General features: G+C 41.2%; 1 protein-coding gene across 1 annotated transcript in view; it reads right to left on the bottom strand.

The window, feature by feature from the left end:
- LOC143286419 (kinesin-like protein KIF3B) overlaps nt 1–20339 on the bottom strand; it is a 31411-nt gene extending 11072 nt beyond the window's left edge. The window contains exons 1-15 of the mRNA XM_076593979.1: nt 20281–20339; nt 18418–18505; nt 17579–17667; nt 15464–15571; nt 14384–14508; nt 13303–13427; nt 12631–12714; nt 9239–9318; nt 8955–9024; nt 7682–7774; nt 6014–6146; nt 4007–4094; nt 2624–2719; nt 2271–2353; nt 648–799 (exon numbers count right to left, since the gene is read on the bottom strand). Coding sequence (XP_076450094.1) covers nt 648–799; nt 2271–2353; nt 2624–2719; nt 4007–4094; nt 6014–6146; nt 7682–7774; nt 8955–9024; nt 9239–9318; nt 12631–12714; nt 13303–13427; nt 14384–14508; nt 15464–15571; nt 17579–17667; nt 18418–18420 — 1329 coding nt within the window. The 5' untranslated portion in view covers nt 18421–18505; nt 20281–20339. The remainder of the gene's footprint in view (nt 1–647; nt 800–2270; nt 2354–2623; nt 2720–4006; nt 4095–6013; nt 6147–7681; nt 7775–8954; nt 9025–9238; nt 9319–12630; nt 12715–13302; nt 13428–14383; nt 14509–15463; nt 15572–17578; nt 17668–18417; nt 18506–20280) is intronic.
- Between the last annotated feature and the right edge of the window lie 625 nt (nt 20340–20964).

Here is a 20964-nt window from a genome sequence, read left to right as displayed (position 1 = left end):
GGATGGCTGATTTCTCCTCTTTCCGTTTGGACATATATTACACAATACAGCACAATACATTATGATACAACGCAACACAATACACTATAATACAACACAACACAACACAATACATAATAATACAAACCAACATAATACAAGACCTCAGCAATGAGGGACTGGTTGTTGGGGATGGTCAATTTCTCCTCCTCCTGTTTGGTCACATAATACACGAGGATGGCGTATTTCTCCCTATTCTATTTTGGACATATATTACACAATACAGCACAATACATTATGATACAACGCAACACAATACACTATAATACAACACAACACAACACAAGACCTCAGCGATGAGGGACTGGTTGTTGAGGTTGGCCGATTTATCCTCCTCCAGTATGGCCAAATATTACACTACACTACAATACAATGAACTCCAATACACTACAATGGAGCAAAATACACTGCATTACAACACAATACAATGTGATCTGAACACAGAGGGTCAGACCTCAGTGATGAGGGACTGGCTGTTGAGGATGGCGTATTTCTCCTTCCTCTATTTTGGCCATATAATACACACAACAGCACAATACATTATGATACAACACAACACAACACAGCTGGCCATACAATACACAATACATTACAATACAATACAATACCTCAGCGATGAGGGACTGGTTGTTGAGGATGGCCGATTTCTCCTCTTCCAGTTTGACCATCTGTTCCTGCATGAAGGCCTCAGCACTAGCCTCGTCATCCCCTTCCTCCTCCTCCTCCTCCTCTTCCTCATCCTCTTCTTCCCCTTCCTCACCTGGAGGGGGCATGGGTGGGACAAACAGTGATTGGTTTCATGAAGTTTTTTACAGTACTTCAAATGGGAGTGGTTGATATTTTGAGGAGGAGGGAGGGGGGCAAGGGCAGGCTTTTTAAAAATTATTACTTTATGATTTCCAGGTATACAATCTTAGACAGAAATACTGCAACTATCAGTGATCAAAAACAGAATGTCAGAAGTCCACAGAATATCCATCAATATGAAATGTAATACAATACGACACAATGCTATACAATTTGATACAATACTTTACTTAAGTCTGTGGAATATCTTCACTATGAAATGCAATACAATATGACACAAAAGGATACAATTTCATACAATACTTTACTTTGTGACATGATTCAAACTTCGATGGAATGGAATACAATTCTATACAATACTAAACAATATATATTTTTGTTTGTTTGGGTGTTTGTTTTTTTTTGTTTTTTTTTTGGTTGTTCACCTGTGTTGCATGCAAGTCATGGAGCACTGTTTAAAAAAAGAAGAAAAAATTTTTGGTGCTTCCACATGCAGAGAGGTTGCTGGTCATGTTAGCGAATACAGTCTGAAGAGATCTGCACACACAAGTATGTGGTTATATACAAAGCATACACGACCACTTGTGTGGTTGGAATTTGTGTGCCTTTGTCTTAATTAAAAATACAAAAGGTTTCTTTGCCTTCATTAAAAATACAAAAGGTTTCTTTTTTTTCTTTCTTTTTTTCTTTTTTTTTTATGCTGCCTCATCATCTGCACTGTTTCACTGGCATTTCTCTCTAATCCCTCATTCTCAGCACTTGCAAAAAGTCATTAAAATGTTCCAAATGCTTTTGTCAAAACAGTGACTTCCACGACAAAATTTTAGCCTTTTGGTGACCTTGAGAAAAGGAAATGGAGACGTGCATGCGCACACGGTTCTCGCCAAAAAAATAACCGGGGAACCTCCAAATCAGACAAAAGTGGGTCAGCACATCCTCCCTACTGGGTCACCAGGCCACACACCAGAGGAGACCCTGTACTGCTGCTGAGTCACATCATTGGTGTTCAGCAGTAGCTGTTCTGATTCAACATACACAAAACACCACTTACTACAACCCTGCTAAAAAGCAAAGTCTCTCGTGTTTGTTTGCTGTTAATCTTTACTTAGCGGCCCTTGCCCATTCAGATCTTCGTTTCTAGTGTCCTCTTTGCACACCCATGTGGCCAAGCAAGCAGAATCTTCTCTCTTTGAACGATGTTAACTTGAACCAGAGCAACACAATTTGAACAAATGGTGTGTGTGTGTATGTGTGTGTGTGTGTGTGTGTGTGTGTGTGCCTGTGTGTGTGTGCGTGCCTGTGTGTGTGTGCGTGCGCACGCATGTGTGTGTGTGTGTTTGTGCATACGCGTGTGTGTGCACGCGCGTGTGTGTGTGTGTGTGTGCGTGTGTGCACACATGTGCATACATGTGTAGTTTTCTCACCATCTCCAGTCCGTCTAACCCTCTTCTTCTTTGACTTCCTCTTCTTCTTGGGTCCCCCTTTACCCGACAGCTGGCCCTTCAGTCTGCAACACATAGACCAGACAGTGACTCCACAACACAGCTACGGCAAGCATGAAAGAAAGAGAACACAGAAATCCTGGGTTGAAAAGGCAATGGACGTCAGAAATTAATAATAACAATAATAAGGAGAATCATCATCATCATGATGCAGACTGACCTTCGCACCTGCCACACAGGTAGCTTGTGGCATTTACAATTCAAGATAAATGATTATAGATTGATACACACACATACACACAAGCACACACACACACACAGACTGAAGCACTGACCTGTTGATCTCCTCCTGGAACTCTCTGAGCAGAGCGTCTTTGGGATCTTCATTGATCTTGGGTTTGTTCTTAATGCTCTTGGCCCGGTTAGCATACCTGCACCACACACACACCTATCACCCTTATTTGTTCTTGATGCTCTTGGTATGATTTATAACTTTAAAAAATGCGCTATACTAATGCCATTCATTATCACCTTGGGTTTGTTCTTGATGCTCTTGGCCCGGTTAGCATACCTGCACCACACACACACCTATCACCCTTATTTGTTCTTGATGTTCTTGGTACCATTTATAACTTTAAAAAATGCGCTTACTAATGCCATTCATTATCACTTTCTTTTTTTTTTCTTTTTTTACATCAAGTGATCAATAGCAAAAAGTAGATCAGGGAAGAAAAATAAACCAGAATAATGTTATATCTAATTACACAGTTGCATTTCTGTTTCTCACATGTACATACACACATGCTAATGCACAAATACACCACACCTACCACATTTCACATGCCCATATTAGATCATAAAACAGAAATACACTGCCAACTCAAGCATCTAGGATACAAAAAAAAACATCATCATTAATAAATGAAGTACTAGACTAACGAGATATGGACTAATATTACTGTTCATCTTTAAGGCAGCTAGTTAATGAGATGATTTTTCAGAATTTCCTGAAGCACATTTTTTGTTGTTGTAATGCATACTAAAGTGAATCAAAGTCAACAGGAAACAACTGATGTTAGGCCACCTGGAGGCCACATGGCAGACGAGATCCTGCACTGCTGCCAAGTCACTTTGGTGTGCTCAGTAGTTCCTGTTCTGACAAAACATACGCCAGGCAACACATACTATACCGCCTGCTGACAACAATAATCCCTTACTCGCAAAACCAGACTGAATAAGTGTCTTCACTGAGTGAAGACCACCACTACGTCACTACAATGATAGTCGTCCCCCATGATGTAAGATATATGAATCCTGAGATGAAAACCTCCCAGAAAGCCGTAAAAAACAACAAATATGCATGAAAATAACATTTCTAATGCATAAAAGGTTGGCAAAGACAGAGCAAATCGATAATGTCACTTATCTGAAAAATGGTGGCCATTGAGAATGATTATTTTCTTCCTGCCGGGAATTGCGTTTAACTGGCTAGCAGACGGCAGTCTAATAGCAAGACGTCTCATCACTGATTTGCCACAAAAAGTTTAAGGCTGAGAGGAGCTAGCAGATAGGCCAGGTTTGCATCAGTTGGACATGGTATAGTATTTGACACAAAATGAGCGTTTTCACTGAGTGGAGACCACCACTACGTCCCTCAAACAACAGTTGCACATGAATCTGCCAATACTGAAGACCTTTACAGTAAAAAGCTCAGTTACCTGAGTGTGGTGATGGTCTCATCAAAGTTGTAATCTGCAGGACCTATGTTGGCCACCATGGTGGTTTTACTGTTGCCGCCCAGGGAATCTGTGTGCACATGTAAAAATATGGACAATTTTTATGGTGCGTAAAACATCCATAGGCACATAAGCACATGATGCATGCATGCACACACAGTGGGCACCATACACAGACACTTGTACACACACAATTTATGCATGCACACACACGTTAGCATACACTGACACAAGCATGCACGCACACACGCACATATACATACCCTCCAGCACACACACACACCCTCCAGCATACACAGATGCATGCACACACACAAATGCACACACACACACACACACACACACTGGAGGCAGCATAAACTGGTACATGTACACACACACACATATATACACACAATGCATACATGCACACATGTCAGCATACAGAGACACGTGCACACACACACACATACACTTGTGCGCACACACACAATGTTTGCACACATACACATGCCAGCACACACACACACACACACACACACAAAACTTACACACACAATACTCTCACATACACAAGGACACACACACACACACACAAACATGTACACATACACTCACCATACATATACAGACAGCCATGCTTCTCGCTGAATTGTGTGAAATACCATCCACAAAGCAAATTCTGTTCCCTTTTCAAACATTCTTTTCTCACTGACATTTCAGATATTCTTTTCTTGTTTGTATCAATTTTTTTCTCAATGTCTTTCTTTTTTATATTTAAGTGGTAAAAAGCTCAACTTCAAACAGTCCTAGCAACTACAAAACAGGAAAAAAAAAAGTGATTTTGTAACAGAAAGTTCTGAATACATCGATTAGTAAAAAAAAAATAATTAAAAAAATCACAAAAAACACTTGGCCATCTAAGCGATGAGATGCTTACACCACCATGGTTTCTGATAATACATACACATGCGTCCCTGACGCTTTGAAATGGACAGGATGCAAGTTCATCGAGCGAGTCCTTGGGACATTCTAAACATTTCTAAAACTGACACATAAAAAAGTGTGATGTTAAAATTGACTGCTGTGAACAAGAGTTGTTTCCCTTCAGCATTCCTTGTACCTTGGCCTGGAAGACTGAATGATTATGTCTATAAGATATGCCTTTGTATGCATACGGCAATGTAGATTTGATTAGACTGTGCAGCATAAGAGTGACTCTTTGAAAGTGGTGTAGGACCCACTAGAACTAGTGGAGTGATGGCCTAGAGGTAACGCGTCCGCCTAGAAGCGAGAGAATCTGAGCGCGCTGGTTCGAATCACGGTTCAGCCGCCGATATTTTCTCCCCCTCCACTAGACCTTGAGTGGTGGTCTGGACGCTAGTCATTCAGATGAGACGATAAACCGAGGTCCCGTGTGCAGCATGCACTTAGCACACGTAAAAGAACCCACGGCAACAAAAGGGTTGTTCCTGGCAAAATTCTGTAGAAAAATCCACATCGATAGGAAAAACAAATAAAACTGCATGCAGGAAAAAATACAAAAAAATGGGTGGCGCTGTAGAGTAGCGACGCGCTCTCCCTGGGGAGAGCAGCCCAAATTTCACACAGAGAAATCTGTTGTGATAAAAAGAAATGCAAATACAAATAGAATTATGGTAAAAGAGTCCCTGTACAAAAATGCATAAAAAAACCCTGACAGAATGATGGAAAAAAACATAGGTGGTTGAAGATTCCACAACAAAAAAAAACAACAGAGAATGGGAAAATAGGTAAGAGACCCCACAACAAAAAGACAACAACAAAAAAAGAGAAAAGAATAATGCTAAAGGACACTGTGTTTCAAAAGAAAGAAAGAACTGGTAAAAAGGAGAAGAAGAAGAGGAGGAGGAGGAGGAAGAAGAAAGAAGTAGAAGAAGAAGAAGAAGCAAATAAAACAGAGAAAGATCTAATATAAATCAACACTTATTTTATGTTATATTTTAGAAACAAGCAGTGCCACACACTGACCCTGCAGAAGCCTGGTTAGTTTGGAGTCCCTGTAGGGGATATGTGTGGTTTTGCTGTCCACCAGGGCCGATATCACGTTGCTGAGGGCAGACAGGGACAGGTTGATCTTGGTCGCCTCTTTCAGTCGATCACCCTGCACACACACACAGAGCCGGTATCCAAACCAACAGACACATGCACACAGACAGAATCTGAACCAACACACACATACACACACAGCCAGCGTTCAAAACAACACACACACACAGAGCCAAGATCCAAACCAACACACACATGCACACAGCCAGGATCCGAACCAACACACACACACACACACACACATGCTTTCATACCAGCACACTTTCACATACACAAAGCTTACACACACATGCTTATGTGCACACACACACACACACACACACACACTTTAAACACCCACACATAATTATACGCACTACACAGATGTTTTCACACACATACACACGTTCACACAACTCACGCACATAACAACATGCACATGCTTACACACATTCACATACAGAGAGGGAGGGGGGTGTCATGGGGGTAGGGGGCAGAGCGCCCGTGAAGCAACTGCACAACCGCCCCACCCGCGAGCCCACGGCCAACAAGGTTGTTTGGCCAAAATTCGGTAGAATTCCCTCGAAGAAAAACATAGAAATATATCAGGAAAAAACTACAAAAAAGGGCGCTTTTACGAGCCTAAACACATTTTCCACAGAAAATATGTGTGATAAAAAGAAACAAAAAGACATAGAAATGGTTAAAAGAGTCTCTGTGCAATTACAAAAAATACCCGCGATATGTGAAAAAAACATAGTACTTGAAGATCCACAACAAAAAAATCAACATAGAATTGTTAAGAAAGATTTATGAACACAATCAAAAGAAACTCAAAAAAGGAAAGCTACCTGCAACAGGGCCACTGTGTTATCAAAGAAATACTTGGTATAAAGAGAAAAAAAGGAAGATAAAGAGAAGAAAGATTGTAAAAAAGAAAGCAAATAACGAAGAACGCTATATAAAAAAATTTAGTATTTAAACAAGCTATTGCCAAGGGGGAAGCAGGGTTCCCTCAAGTCCCAGCAAACAAAATTCCATAATTTTTCAATTTTTTTTTAATTTTATTATAATGCATTTATTTCCCAAGACCTTAAAACACGCAAACATATAAGTATACAAAAATAAACAGACCACAGAATTACCAAACGTCCATCAAAACTGGCAGTCATAAGTTTTTGTACTGACTGTAAGGTAATTCAGCTTGGCTTTACATTTACTACTGATGTCTTTTCCAAGGGTGACAACATATAAAAGCTTTATAAAGCGTATTTTGTTGAACCACTGTTACAGGACAAAAGTATCTTGACATGAATATCTAATTTACATCACCTGCACTGCCTTTGCTTTTTCTTCTTTTTTTTTTTTACTGTGCAAGCAAGGCCTTCTCAAATACTGTGGATATGGTGAATGATATCACTCAAATTCAGACTTTTCCAGATCTTGAAGGGTAAAAATGATTACCGGGTATTTATTTCTGTGATTTTTTTCCAGTCCTGAAAGTTTTTTTTTCAGGACTTTTAAGACTACCAGGACTATCAGGGAACCCTGGGAAAGCCGGAGAGTGTGAGGGAGGGGGGCAGAGAGAGGGAGGGAGGACAAACAACATACCGTGGCCCCAGTCTTGGACTGTCTCTCACTTCCAGCCAGGTCCACCATGTTCAGTTTGCCCACACGGATGTGGTTCTCTCCGTCCGCCCCCTCCTGTGTGCGTCAACATCAGCACTGACTGAACGTGCATTTAATGTCATGAACCATGCTGCACCTGTATAGGTTTACAGTGGTGGCCTAGTGGTAATGCCTCCACCCAGGAAGTAAGAGAATCTGAGCACACAGGATCGAATCCCACACACAGCAGTATTTTCGGAGTGATGGTCTGGACGCTAGTCATTTGGATGAGATGATAAGCCAAATCACCATGTGTAGCATGTAAAAGAACCCACGGTGATGAAGGGGTTGTCCCTGGCAGAATTCTGTACAAAAATCCACTTAAAATTAAAATTAAAAATATTGCTTAGAGCCCAGCCGACCATGAAGGCCATATCAGGGCTATCCACCATTCAAAGTCTGATCACCGCAGATGGGCCACCCCAATGTTTTCAGCTTTCTACTGCACTGTGATCACTCCATGATAAAAATTTCACAACTTTTGTACTAAGCATATACTATATTAAATACTATTAAAAATATTTATTTCTTTTAAATATTGCAATATTGTCCACGGAGGGACATCACGGAACAACGTTCTCAATGAATCTGCTGTAAAAAAAACCCGTCGTGTGTCATAAAAGTCCCAACAATCAATCAGAATATGTTGCACAGTGAGTGGTTCATCACTTCGGGAGGAAAATAAATACAGGCAAAAGAAAGAAAACAAAATATGGGTGGTGCTGCACCATAACAATGCGCCCTAATTTCACCCAGAAATATCTGTTGCGACAAGGATAATATAATACCAACATATCTTTGTGAATTACTTTCAATTTCTGCTCCTCAATCTTTCGATCTAATGTACTTCTTAAACTTCTGCTGGCTTTGTGTGTGTGTGTGTGTGTGTGTGTGTGTGTGTGTGTGTATACACTTGTTTGTAATGGTATGTCACACTTTAATGAATGTATATATGTATCCATAACTTTGACTGTACATGCCACAAGCTCCCTGTCTGGGAAATATGAGCGTTAATATCAATATTAAAGGCTAGATCATGCACACACAGATGCAACATACTCTAACATGCTACACACACGCACACACACACCCACACACACTTCACACACACGCACTACACACACACACAAAGTACAAACACACACACTACACACACACTTCACACACAGACTACACACACACACACATTACACATACACACACACCAGCCCCTTACCTCACAACACTCGATGGTGATGATGAAGATAGCGTGGGAACGAGAGCTGTGTTCATTCATGTTGGTCGCTCTGAAACAACATTACCACAACCATTTTTATTTCCGACAAATATGTGTCTTTCAGAGTTGCCAACCCTCGTCAAATGTTTGTAGGAACAACACACACACATGCGCACACACACACACACACACACACACACACACACAGAGTTCACACATACACACACACAAAATTCAACAAATCCCTACACACACAGACATGTAAGAAATCACTCAGTACTCACCCAACAGATCTGTTCTCAAATCCTGTATTCATGATGTCCTCAATTTCTTTCACACTCTTTGTCACAAAGGATGACAGATCCTGAAAAACATCACATTCATATGATAGACTACACTCACTGTTACTGGATCACCCAAATGTCCACAAATACACTCGCATCCTAAGCTAAAACAAAACTATGTATTCATCTTCCATTGTTACTGATCGCCGAGCTGTCCAAAAACACAGCATCATATCATGGCTGAAAGCACCATCAATACTGATCCTTTAGAACCTGTGGAAAAAAACAAAACAATAACAAATAAACAAGGAAAGAAAATCCTGTACTAGTTCAGTCACACTCCTGCACATAAACCTCAGACATGCCTCTGATGTTGACCATTCCATAAATTTTGAACTTGGTTCAACACTCAGCTAAAATCACAGGTTGACGTAAGTTTACAGGTGGGCCAACAGCAAAGTGAGAGCTGTATTAACAATGGTTTCTCCATTGTAATGGGAAATTGTCTACAGCTTAGTCTTTTGTAAAGGACTATGACTCTCAAACTAGGAGGCAGAATTGCACTGGCTCTCAGTGCTGCAGCCTTGAGGGCTAGTTGGCCTTTGGGAACCATCCCAATGCCGACTGTCCTAAAACCCTCTTGGCTGAGAGAGTAGGTATGTAACTTAGGCAGACACTCTCCACTACAATCAAAGTCTAGCCAAGATAGTTAGGACAGCAGCTGCCTCCTTTGCTGTTCTCATGGTCATAGTCGTGTCTGACTGACTATCATACAAATTTTGAACATAACCATAATCATGAAACAGTACACAAAACCATATATAGTAACAGGCGAAAGCCAGCAAGGAACTTACATGACCAAGGCACATAATAGGAATGCCCAATTATCAAATCTATGATAAAACAATGACAAAAAATTCAAGACTTTCCAAAAAAAAAAAAAAAAAAGAAGAAGAAAAAAAAAAGAGCTGAACGAATCAGCAAGACAGAAAATAAGAAAAAGAAGACTGACAGAAGGAAAAGGTAAAAACCAGGAACAAAGAGAGCGAGAGAAAAAAGGAAATTTCTTGCAAGGAATTTCCAGAAGATGGGGAGACAATTCATACTGAAAGAGCCCTTGGAAGCCCCATGGTGGGAGCAAACCTACAATACAAAACAATACAATACAGTTTGCCAAAAATGAACTCGTTTGAACAATTTCGGCATTGACACAACATTGCAACAAACTGCGACAGGTCATAACAATACACAATGAAACCGGGACCTTCATCATCCCCATGTACTTATATTAGCAGTGTTTCAATTTTTGCTTCCTCAGTTCTGAAGACTCCATGGCAAAAACAGTCAGGCATTGGACTTTGATCCAGTGCTGACCACTGACCAGTGTTGGAGGCCCCACTTCAGCACGGTGTTGAGTCCTTTGATCCAGTGCTGACCACTGACCAGTGTTGGAGGCCCCATTTCAGCACGGTGTTGAGTCCTTTGATCCAGTGCTGACCACTGACCAGTGTTGGAGGCCCCATTTCAGTACGGTGTTGAGTCCTTTGATCCAGTGCTGACCACTGACCAGTGTTGGAGGCCCCATTTCAGCACGGTGTTGAGTCCTTTGATCCAGTGCTGACCACTGACCAGTGTTGGAGGCCCCATTTCAGCACGGTGTTGAGTCCTTTGATCCAGTGCTGACCACTGACCAGTGTTGGAGGCCCCATTTCAGCACGGTGTTGAGTCCTTTGATCCAGTGCTGACCACTGACCAGTGTTGGAGGCCCCATTTCAGCATGGTGTAGAGTCCTTTGATCCAGTGCTGACCACTGACCAGTGTTGGAGGTCCCATTTCAGCATGACGTTGAGTCCTTTGATCCAGTGCTGACCACTGACCAGTGTTGGAGGCCCCATTTCAGCATGGTGTTGAGTCCTTTGATCCAGTGCTGACCACTGACCAGTGTTGGAGGCCCCATTTCAGCATGGTGTTGAGTCCTTTGATCCAGTGCTGACCACTGACCAGTGTTGGAGGCCCCATTTCAGCATGGTGTTGAGTCCTTTGGTCCAGTGCTGACCACTGACCAGTGTTGGAGGCCCCATTTCAGCATGGCGTTGAGTCCTTTGATCCAGTGCTGACCACTGACCAGTGTTGGAGGCCCCACTTCAGCACGGTGTTGAGTCCTTTGATCCAGTGCTGACCACTGACCAGTGTTGGAGGCCCCACTTCAGCACGGTGTTGAGTCCTTTGATCCAGTGCTGACCACTGACCAGTGTTGGAGGCCCCACTTCAGCACGGTGTTGAGTCCTTTGATCCAGTGCTGACCACTGACCAGTGTTGGAGGCCCCACTTCAGCACGGTGTTGAGTCCTTTGATCCAGTGCTGATCACTGACCAGTGTTGGAGGCCCCATTTCAGCATGGTGTGGAGTCCTTTGATCCAGTGCTGACCACTGACCAGTGTTGGAGGCCCCATTTCAGCACGGTGTTGAGTCCTTTGATCCAGTGCTGACCACTGACCAGTGTTGGAGGCCCCATTTCAGCATGGTGTTGAGTCCTTTGATCCAGTGCTGACCACTGACCAGTGTTGGAGGCCCCATTTCAGCATGGTGTTGAGTCCTTTGATCCAGTGCTGACCCACTGACCAGTGTTGGAGGCCCCATTTCAGCACTGGTGTTTGAGTCCTTTGATCCAGTGCTGACCACTGACCAGTGTTGGAGGCCCCATTTCAGCACGGTGTTGAGTCCTTTGATCCAGTGCTGACCACTGACCAGTGTTGGAGGCCCCATTTCAGCATGGTGTAGAGTCCTTTGATCCAGTGCTGACCACTGACCAGTGTTGGAGGTCCCATTTCAGCATGACGTTGAGTCCTTTGATCCAGCGCTGACCACTGACCAGTGTTGGAGGCCCCATTTCAGCATGGTGTTGAGTCCTTTGATCCAGTGCTGACCACTGACCAGTGTTGGAGGCCCCATTTCAGCATGGTGTTGAGTCCTTTGATCCAGTGCTGACCACTGACCAGTGTTGGAGGCCCCATTTCAGCATGGTGTAGAGTTCTTGATCCTTGCTGACCACTGACCAGTGTTGGAGGCCCCATTTCAGCACGGTGTTGAGTCCTTTGATCCAGTGCTGACCACTGACCAGTGTTGGAGGCCCCATTTCAGCATGGTGTGGAGTCCTTTGGAAAGACACTTCACTCTGATTGTCCTCACCTCACCCAGCCAGGTATGAATGTGTACCTGATTTCAGTTGGTGAAGTTTAAAACGGCACGAGAGGACTGGGCCTGCCTTCCAATGCCAAGCCCTTGACTCAACCAATATGGATTCCCAGCCCCAAAAAGCTATGGGACATTCAACCTTATCCTTTAACCTTTTAAACTTGTAGAGGAGTCACACTATCAAGGAGATGACTAACCTTGACATACACTCCAGTGTCGGGCCTCTCCTTGAGTTCCAGATGTTTGGATTGGTCCTTGGACAACAGGTCTCGGATCTCCTCCTGTCACACGACATTGCCAATCATTGACTGTCACTGTCACCTGTCATGTCACTACCATCTGTCACCTGTCACTGATACCTGTCACTATCACCTGTCAATGACACCTGTCGATGTCAGTGTCACCTGTCAGCACCACCAGTCACTATCATCTGTCACTGTCACAAACATGATGATCACCAGCCTCTCATCTCCACAACAGGTGTCTGCTGTGTTGTTTTCAAGCCAAAAGAAGCTGCAGTGTGTTAAAGTTCAATGCTACTCAGGTGACAGCAGAAGCACTGATGCAATGGACAGTTGTGTGAGACTGAACTTGTACAGGATCAAGAAACAACTGAGATTTGTCAGTATTCATTTACAACAAAAAATCAGTCATTTATTGTTCAGAATCACTACTATACAATGCATGCATACTGAGCATACTGACAATACTGTACATCAGCTAAAAATGTAACAAATCTACTCTTGTATTTCCTTTATTGCTGCTTTATTTACTTTACTGCTGCTCGAGTTAAATTTTCAATCTTTTGGGTGGTGGCTATTATACCCAGATTTCATCCACTTGCAGTTCATGTTGACACTTCAGCTCACCTGATATATTTCCAGGTAGGAAGCTCGCACCAGGTACTGCTGGTTTTCTGAGCGGGAAATGTGGTTGAAGACATGGTCAAAGGACCGTGGGATCAAACCCATCAGATCAGGGTCAGATCGCACGCCTGAAAACAGGACAACGCATGTGCAGAACATGTACTAAATGAATGAACACCAGCAACTAATTCTGAAAGAGTTCATCACTTGTAAACACAAACATCACATTCACTTGTGATCATCATCCTCTCTTCTCCACTACAGGTGTCTTGCTGTGTTGCAGCGTGTAAAAGTTCAATGTTACTCAGGTGATAGTAGAAGCATTGATGCAATGGACAGTTATGTAGGGCTAAGAAACAGTTGAGATTTGTTGTATTCATTTACATTTTAAATCAAAGTCTTGCTACAAGTGTACCTTATTGCTGAATTATCTTGAGCCATAAACTTTCATATAACAGCTACTGTGAGTCAATACAACAATGAGTCAGTAAGCAATCCTGTAACAACTAAAATCAGTCAATAAAAATTCCTGTAACAATTATATTCTTTTCAATAACAATCATTGTGAGTCACTAAACTATCCTGTCATTTTTCAGCAACTTTCCAATTACTAAGAGTCAAGCATTCCTAAATCAATTACAGAAAGTCAATAAACACTCCTGTAGCAATTACTTTGAGTCAGCAATCTTTCATGTAACAAATAATGTGAGTCAGTAAACTTTCTTATTATTTTCCTTTGAGGTAAATTCTGTTGCCACAAAAGTACCCCTTGCATGGCCCAGACAAACATAATATATCTTACGCTGATTAAAATGCACAGAATTTGTCCATCAGCAAAATATCACACAGATAAAGAACTGTGCGTGAATGATGTGAATGTATGTGGCTGGGAGAGTTCTTTTATTTATTTTTTTATTTATTTTTTTATTTTTTGTTGTTTTTTTATTGTTAGTTGGGGTTTTTTCGGCCAATGAAGAAAGACACATGAAGAGCACTAAAAAAAAAAAAAATAAAAAAATTAAAAAAAAGAGTGAGACAATGTGCTCCATGATCTTGCATGCAACTGAGGCCACAAAAAAACAACCTTGCATGGTGAATGTTTTTCCAGTGCCTGTCTGGCCATAAGCGAAGATGGTGCCATTGAAGCCTTGCAGAACACACTCCACCAAGTCATGCACTGTCTCGTCATACACATCCTGCTGCTTGGAGCTGCAACAGTGTCGTTTTCACACACACACACACACACACACACACACAGTACACAAACAAACACACACACACACACACAGTACACAAACATGCACACATACACACACACAAAGAATGTAAGCATGACCTTTCTTCTGGTAGTGACAGTATACGCATGAACTTCTGACAGTAACAGTATAACCAAGAACTTACTTCTGGCAATGACAGTTTCAGAATGAACGTCTGACAGTAACAGTATAAGCATGAACTTACTTCTGACAGTGACATTGTAAGAATGAACTTCTGGCAGTGACAGTATAAGCATGAACTTACTTCTGACAGTGACAGTTTAAGCATGAACTTACTTCTGACAGTGACAGTTTAAGCATGAACTAACTTCTGACAGTGACAGTATAAGCAGTAACTTACTTCTGACAGTGACAGTTTAAGCATGAACTTACTTCTGACAGTGACAGTTTAAGCATGAACTAACTTCTGACAGTGACAGTATAAGCATTAACTTACTTCTGACAGTGACAGTGTAAGAATGAACTTCTGGCAGTGACAGTATAAGCATGAACTAACTTCTGACAGTGACAGTATAAGCATTAACTTACTTCTGACAGTGACAGTGTAAGAATGAACTTCTGGCAGTGACAGTATAAGCATGAACTTACTTCTGACAGTGACAGTTTAAGCATGAACTTACTTCTGGCAGTGACAGTTTAAGCATGAACTTCTGACAGTGACAGTATAAGCATTAACTTCTGACAGTGACAGTGTAAGAATGAACTTCTGGCAGTGACAGTATAAGCATGAACTTACTTCTGACAGTGACAGTTTCAGTATGAACTTACTTCTGGCAGTGTTGTTTCAGTATGAACTTCTGGCATTGACAATTTTAGTACGAACTTCTGACAGTGACAGTATAAGCATTGACTGACATCTGAAAGTGACGTTGCAAGCATGAACTTACTTCCAGTCGTACACACAATCAAAGGTGAAGGACTTGGGAGGTTCGTTCTGTGCTCCTTTGGGATTCTTCACCTCAACCGTGCCACTCTTCACCGTCATCTCCACGATCCTGATCACAAACATCACACACAATGTCTTGATTCCTTTGTCCACATTCTTCAGTCACTCTTCACTGTTTTTCTATCACTCTTCTGTCTTCACTGTCCAGAGTGTCATGCACACAGCCAAAAACATAATCATACAATGCCTTGCCAACATCCTTCTGTCGCTCATTCACGAGCAACAATTTACATAAAAACTTACATTTTTTCCCTCTTGGTCAAACATATATTAATGCATAAATGTGTGTGTGTGTTTGTGTGTATGTGTGTGTGTGGTGGTGGGGGCGGGGGGCATGCATGAGACAGACAGACAGACAGACAGACAGAAACAGACAAAGAGAGTGTATGACAAGTACTCTTCTCTTGGTTATCCTTACACCTTCCAGTGCAATTTTCTGTCCGCTTACAAACATTCTTGTAACAATCACTGTCACTCAGTAAGCTTTCCTGTAACAATTACTGTAAATCAGTAAACTCAATAAACATTCCTAAGTTAACATGTAACAATTACTGTGTCAACATTCTGTCAATAAACATTCCTACTACAGTGTGTTAACATGTAACAATTACTGTTAATGTAACAATTAACCCCTAGGCTGCCTGCATGACAAGATAACTCGTCATGGCAAGCATGTATGCTTCGCTGCCTGCATGACGAGATAACTCGTCATCGAAATATTCTGACTTTTTGCCTGGTTTGCATTCACTTCCTTGGCAAAAATAGTGGTAGCTTTAGCCTGGGGAATCTCTCTAGATTCTATTCATAGCTAGAAACCCCATCTACGTCATGAAGCAGTCCTTTATTTGAATGTTTTGGTTAGGTCACTGTCCAAGTGTTTGCCTGACTTCTCTCCTCGCTCGCTCAACAAAATGTCGGACTGACGCCGTGCTCAAGACATGCGATCGTGACGAACTAAATCAACCATAATTTCTTTCTTTAGCTGATACTCAGAAAGAATTGAAGCGTAAATTCGAAGGAGAAGATAGAGATGAACATTTATAGGACGATCTGATAGAAAATAAAGGGAGTAATCAAGAGAGTGGCCAAGATGCGACTGTCAGTGAGTGATGCCGGCTGTACAGATGTTAGCAGACGACAGATGACCGAATTAGCAGCAGAGCGATATTCTTGGCACACAGCCAACGCGGTCTGATGAGAACTGAATCAAGTGACCGTGTGAGAGGGGTGAGGAGGAGGGGGGTGGAGACTGAGGGGGCGTGGCCTCACATCCATCTTATCACTTGGAGAAGTCACAATGTATTGTGTATCTTTTAAAAAATATATATATATTGTGGTTGTTCTAGTATGATTTTGTGTTTGCAGATATCCATTTGTCCAGAAAATATGATGTTTTTGTGCAAATTACCTGACTAATGTTTGTAATGAACAAGTTGAAAATGTGACAAAAAACAAAACACTGATTTCAAAACAACAGCATGTCACTAAAAATATATAAAATGGGAAAACAGCATGTGTTTTGTATTCTTTATTCATTTACCTTTCAGAAAATATATACTTTTATGGGTCTTTCTCCGATAACAAAGAGCACAGAATTTTTGGAAAATTTATACCCGTTTTTTGTGAAAAAACCCTGGCAAATAGATTTCACTTAAATCTTATTTTCCTGGCAGCGAAAGGGTTAATGTAACAATTACTGTTAATCAGTAAACTTTAATAAACATTCCTATTACTGTGAGTTAACATGTAACAATCAATGTGCCAGTAAACTTTCCTGTGACAATTATCATGAATGTCTAGCTTGTCTGCCACAACAGTTACCATCACACAGTAAACTTTACTGAAGTGTAACAATCACTGAGTCAGTAAACCATCCTGCAACAATTCCTTCCCCTAGCAATTATTCACTGCATCTCACTCAGTAGGCATTCCTATTACTGTGAGTGAACTTTCCTGTGACATTTACTGTGTGTAAAATAGCTGTGTCTGTAAAATAGTACGTGAACTGTCCTATACAAATCACTGTCACTCAGTGAACTTTTCTTCAACCAGTTACCTCTGACAGTCTCCTTTCTTCTCTTTCTCGTTCAGCGGTCGACATCTCACCACAACTTTGATACTCTCAGAGCCTTTAGTGCTCTTGGACTGAAATACAAAAAAAAAAAAAGGAATAAATAAACAAAGAAGATATGCTGACAATGAAGATAGTGGCAGTTTGGCATGCTCAGTCAGCCAGTTTCAACAGGTATATTACTATTCAATCTGACAAGAAACAGTAGGCATGTGAGAATAAAAACACACAGACATGTAACTGGTCACAGTCAACATCATCATTAACACAATAGAACATAACAGAATATGGCATCACATGACATAAAGAGAATGGATTATGATAAAGTATAATTGAACAGGATGATAGAATAAAATAGGCAAATCTAATAGAATAGAATAAATAATATGGACTGATATAACAAAATACTTAACAGAATAGAATAGAACAGAACAGAAAATGGATATATAATGTGCTCTATGTACTTGGCACTAGGGCCAAAGAGCGCTAACAATAATCATCAACAAAGGAAAAAATGCTCACAAAAACTTTAAAATGCAGAGCAGTGCAACAAAAGCGCGCGCGCACACACACACACACACACACATTGCAATTCGAGAAAACAATCCTTGAAAACCACTTACGACAAGGATGAAAGTGGAGAAGACCAAGACAGATGGGAAAGAGAAAATGGGGTGTGAACAAGAAAGAGACGGTACTCAGCAACAACGTTAAAAGAGAAAGAGACAAGACAAATTCTTCATTTTCAATAATAATAAACAAACAAGCGTTTGTTTGATGTTGTCTTTTTCATCCAGCCAACCTACAGGCAGCAACGGACTTACCATTTTGAGTGTACAAAAGCAGTCAAAAGTCGCACAGCATTACGTAGTTAGGAAGTTCTTGACACTTTTGTTAATCAGTCAAGGCAAGCTGCAAAAAAAGCAGTTTGTATACGTTCAGTTTTGTTATACAAACCATGTTATTGGTTTTAACCTGTTCTGATGTATGTGTGTGTGTGTGTGTGTGTGTGTGTGTGAGTGTGTCTGTGTGTGTGCATACACGTGCGTGAATATTTGTATGTATATCACTATATGTATAGAATTTTTACTGTTGAACCTGAAACTGAAGACACAGAAGAAAAAATGAATAAATTTTACTGGTTTTAACGTTTTTAGATGTGTGTGCGTGTGTGTGTGTGTGTGTGTGTGTGTGTGTGCGCGTGCACATGTGCGTATATGCATGTATGTATATGTATACATTTTTACTATTGAACCTGAAACTGAAGACACATTAGAAAAAATGAATAAATAAAACTTGTTAGCTTTACTTTGAATGTTTATGAAATCAACATGAGATGGTAGTCACTGTCAGTGAGAGGAGTGAGTGCTGGGTCAGGATCAAGGGTGGAGGTGGGTTTTTTCTTTTCTTTTTGTTTGTTTGCTTTTTTGTTGCTAGATTTGTGCTCCATTGATAGTATTTGGTCTTAATCTGTGCACCTGAATACATATGTGTATGTAAGTATTCTTCTTCTTCTTCTGCGTTCACTCGTATGCACACGAGTGGGCTTTTACGTGTATGACCGTTTTTACCCCGCCATGTAGGCAGCCATACTCCGTTTTCGGGGGTGTGCATGCTGGGTATGTTCTTGTTTCCATAACCCACCGAACGCTGACATGGATTACAGGATCTTTAACGTGCGTATTTGGTCTTCTGCTTGCATATACACACGAAGGGGGCTCAGGCACTAGCAGGTCTGCACATATGTTGACCTGGGAGATCGTAAAAATCTCCACCCTTTACCCACCAGGCGCCGTCACCGTGATTCGAACCCGGGACCCTCAGATTGACAGTCCAACGCTTTAACCACTCGGCTATTGCGCCCGTCTTTTTTTTGTTTGTTTGTTTGCTTTTTTGTTGCTAGATTTGTGCTCCATTGATAGTATTTGGTCTTAATCTGTGCACCTGAATACATATGTGTATGTAAGTATGAGAGAGAGACAGACAGACAGAAAGACAGAGACGGAGACAGAGAGTGTCAATGTATATGTATGTGTTTCATGGTGTTGCTGTTTTTCTCCATTGTGTTATTTTGCCTCGGAAGTGCTTACAGGATGCACAAACACACTGTATATGGGGAGTCTGGTATTTGTGAACCATACTGTGACCTGAAAAAAATTGTGGGAAAGTTATTATTTTACTTGGTGATGGTATTAAATAATCATAAAATATAGTATGTACATATGATCATATTCTTCCTTTTTTTTTTTATCTTTTATCTTTGTTAAATCTTATTGTTTCTTTTAAAATTGGTGAGATGCTTTCAGTGGACCAGAATTTGATTTTTTTTTTTTAACCTGAGAGTGAGACAGATTTATTTTTTCCTCAGATTTCCTGTGACAAAGGATCTAAAATTTTCTTGCAAATGGAACAACAAATTCAACTACATTATCTAGATAATTTCATGCACACACACACACACACTCACACACACACACACACAGAGAGAGAGAGAGAGAGAGAGAGAGAGAGAGAGAGAGAATGGTGCACACATCCATTGCTCATATTAACAAATTAGCAAAAAATACTAAGAGAAATAATAGAGGCCAGTCAAAAAAATAATAACAATCCTGTGTTTATAACACTGTGAACAAGCAAAGTTATATAACAGATGCACATAAATCAATTACAGTTATGTTTGTACCCACTCAGACACAGCGGCCCCCTGTCGTCTGCTCCGCTTCCAGTCAGCCAAGCTGCCTTTTGATTCTCGTGTCCAACCGGCAGCCCAGCAAAAATATTTATGTCACGTGTCCGCAGGTGGCGTTCTGAGCAACACGGCGCGCGCGCAGTGTCTCGGCTACCCAAACCGAGCGAATCGAAGTTTCCAAGACAAAAGCCGAAGTCCACAGCTGCGAAAAAAAGGGCTATTGTGTGTATTTATTTATTATTTATATATCTGTCTGTTTATTTATTCATTTCTTTCTTTGTTTCGTTTCTTTATTCAATCATTCACTTCATTCAGCGACCCCATCGTGAGAAAATGAAACTGTCATGGAACGCTGTTGCTTTCAGGAACACAAAATTATCTCCCCTCCACCATCATCCGCCTGGCACTGTGCCAGCAAGGATCCCATTGTTCGCAGATCCAATATTCTGAAGCCATTATATATTTTTTTCCCCCACCCTATTGTATAGATGTCCAAACCATTTGCAGTAATTACCGTTGCAGAAACGTACTTGCATCATGCATAGTGTCTTTGCTTATTGTTTGATTTTCTTATGGTTGCATTAACACGGACGTCAGCGGATTCACTCCACTGAGGTACTCTGTGGGAGAAATGTGTGACCATTTTTACTCTACACACACACACACACTCACTTGTATATAT

This window comes from Babylonia areolata, chromosome 10, assembly GCF_041734735.1.
Source record: "Babylonia areolata isolate BAREFJ2019XMU chromosome 10, ASM4173473v1, whole genome shotgun sequence".
In the NCBI taxonomy this organism is placed as follows: domain Eukaryota; kingdom Metazoa; phylum Mollusca; class Gastropoda; order Neogastropoda; family Buccinidae; genus Babylonia; species Babylonia areolata.
Note: the sequence above shows the minus strand (reverse complement) of the source record. Positions and strands in the feature narration are given on the sequence as shown.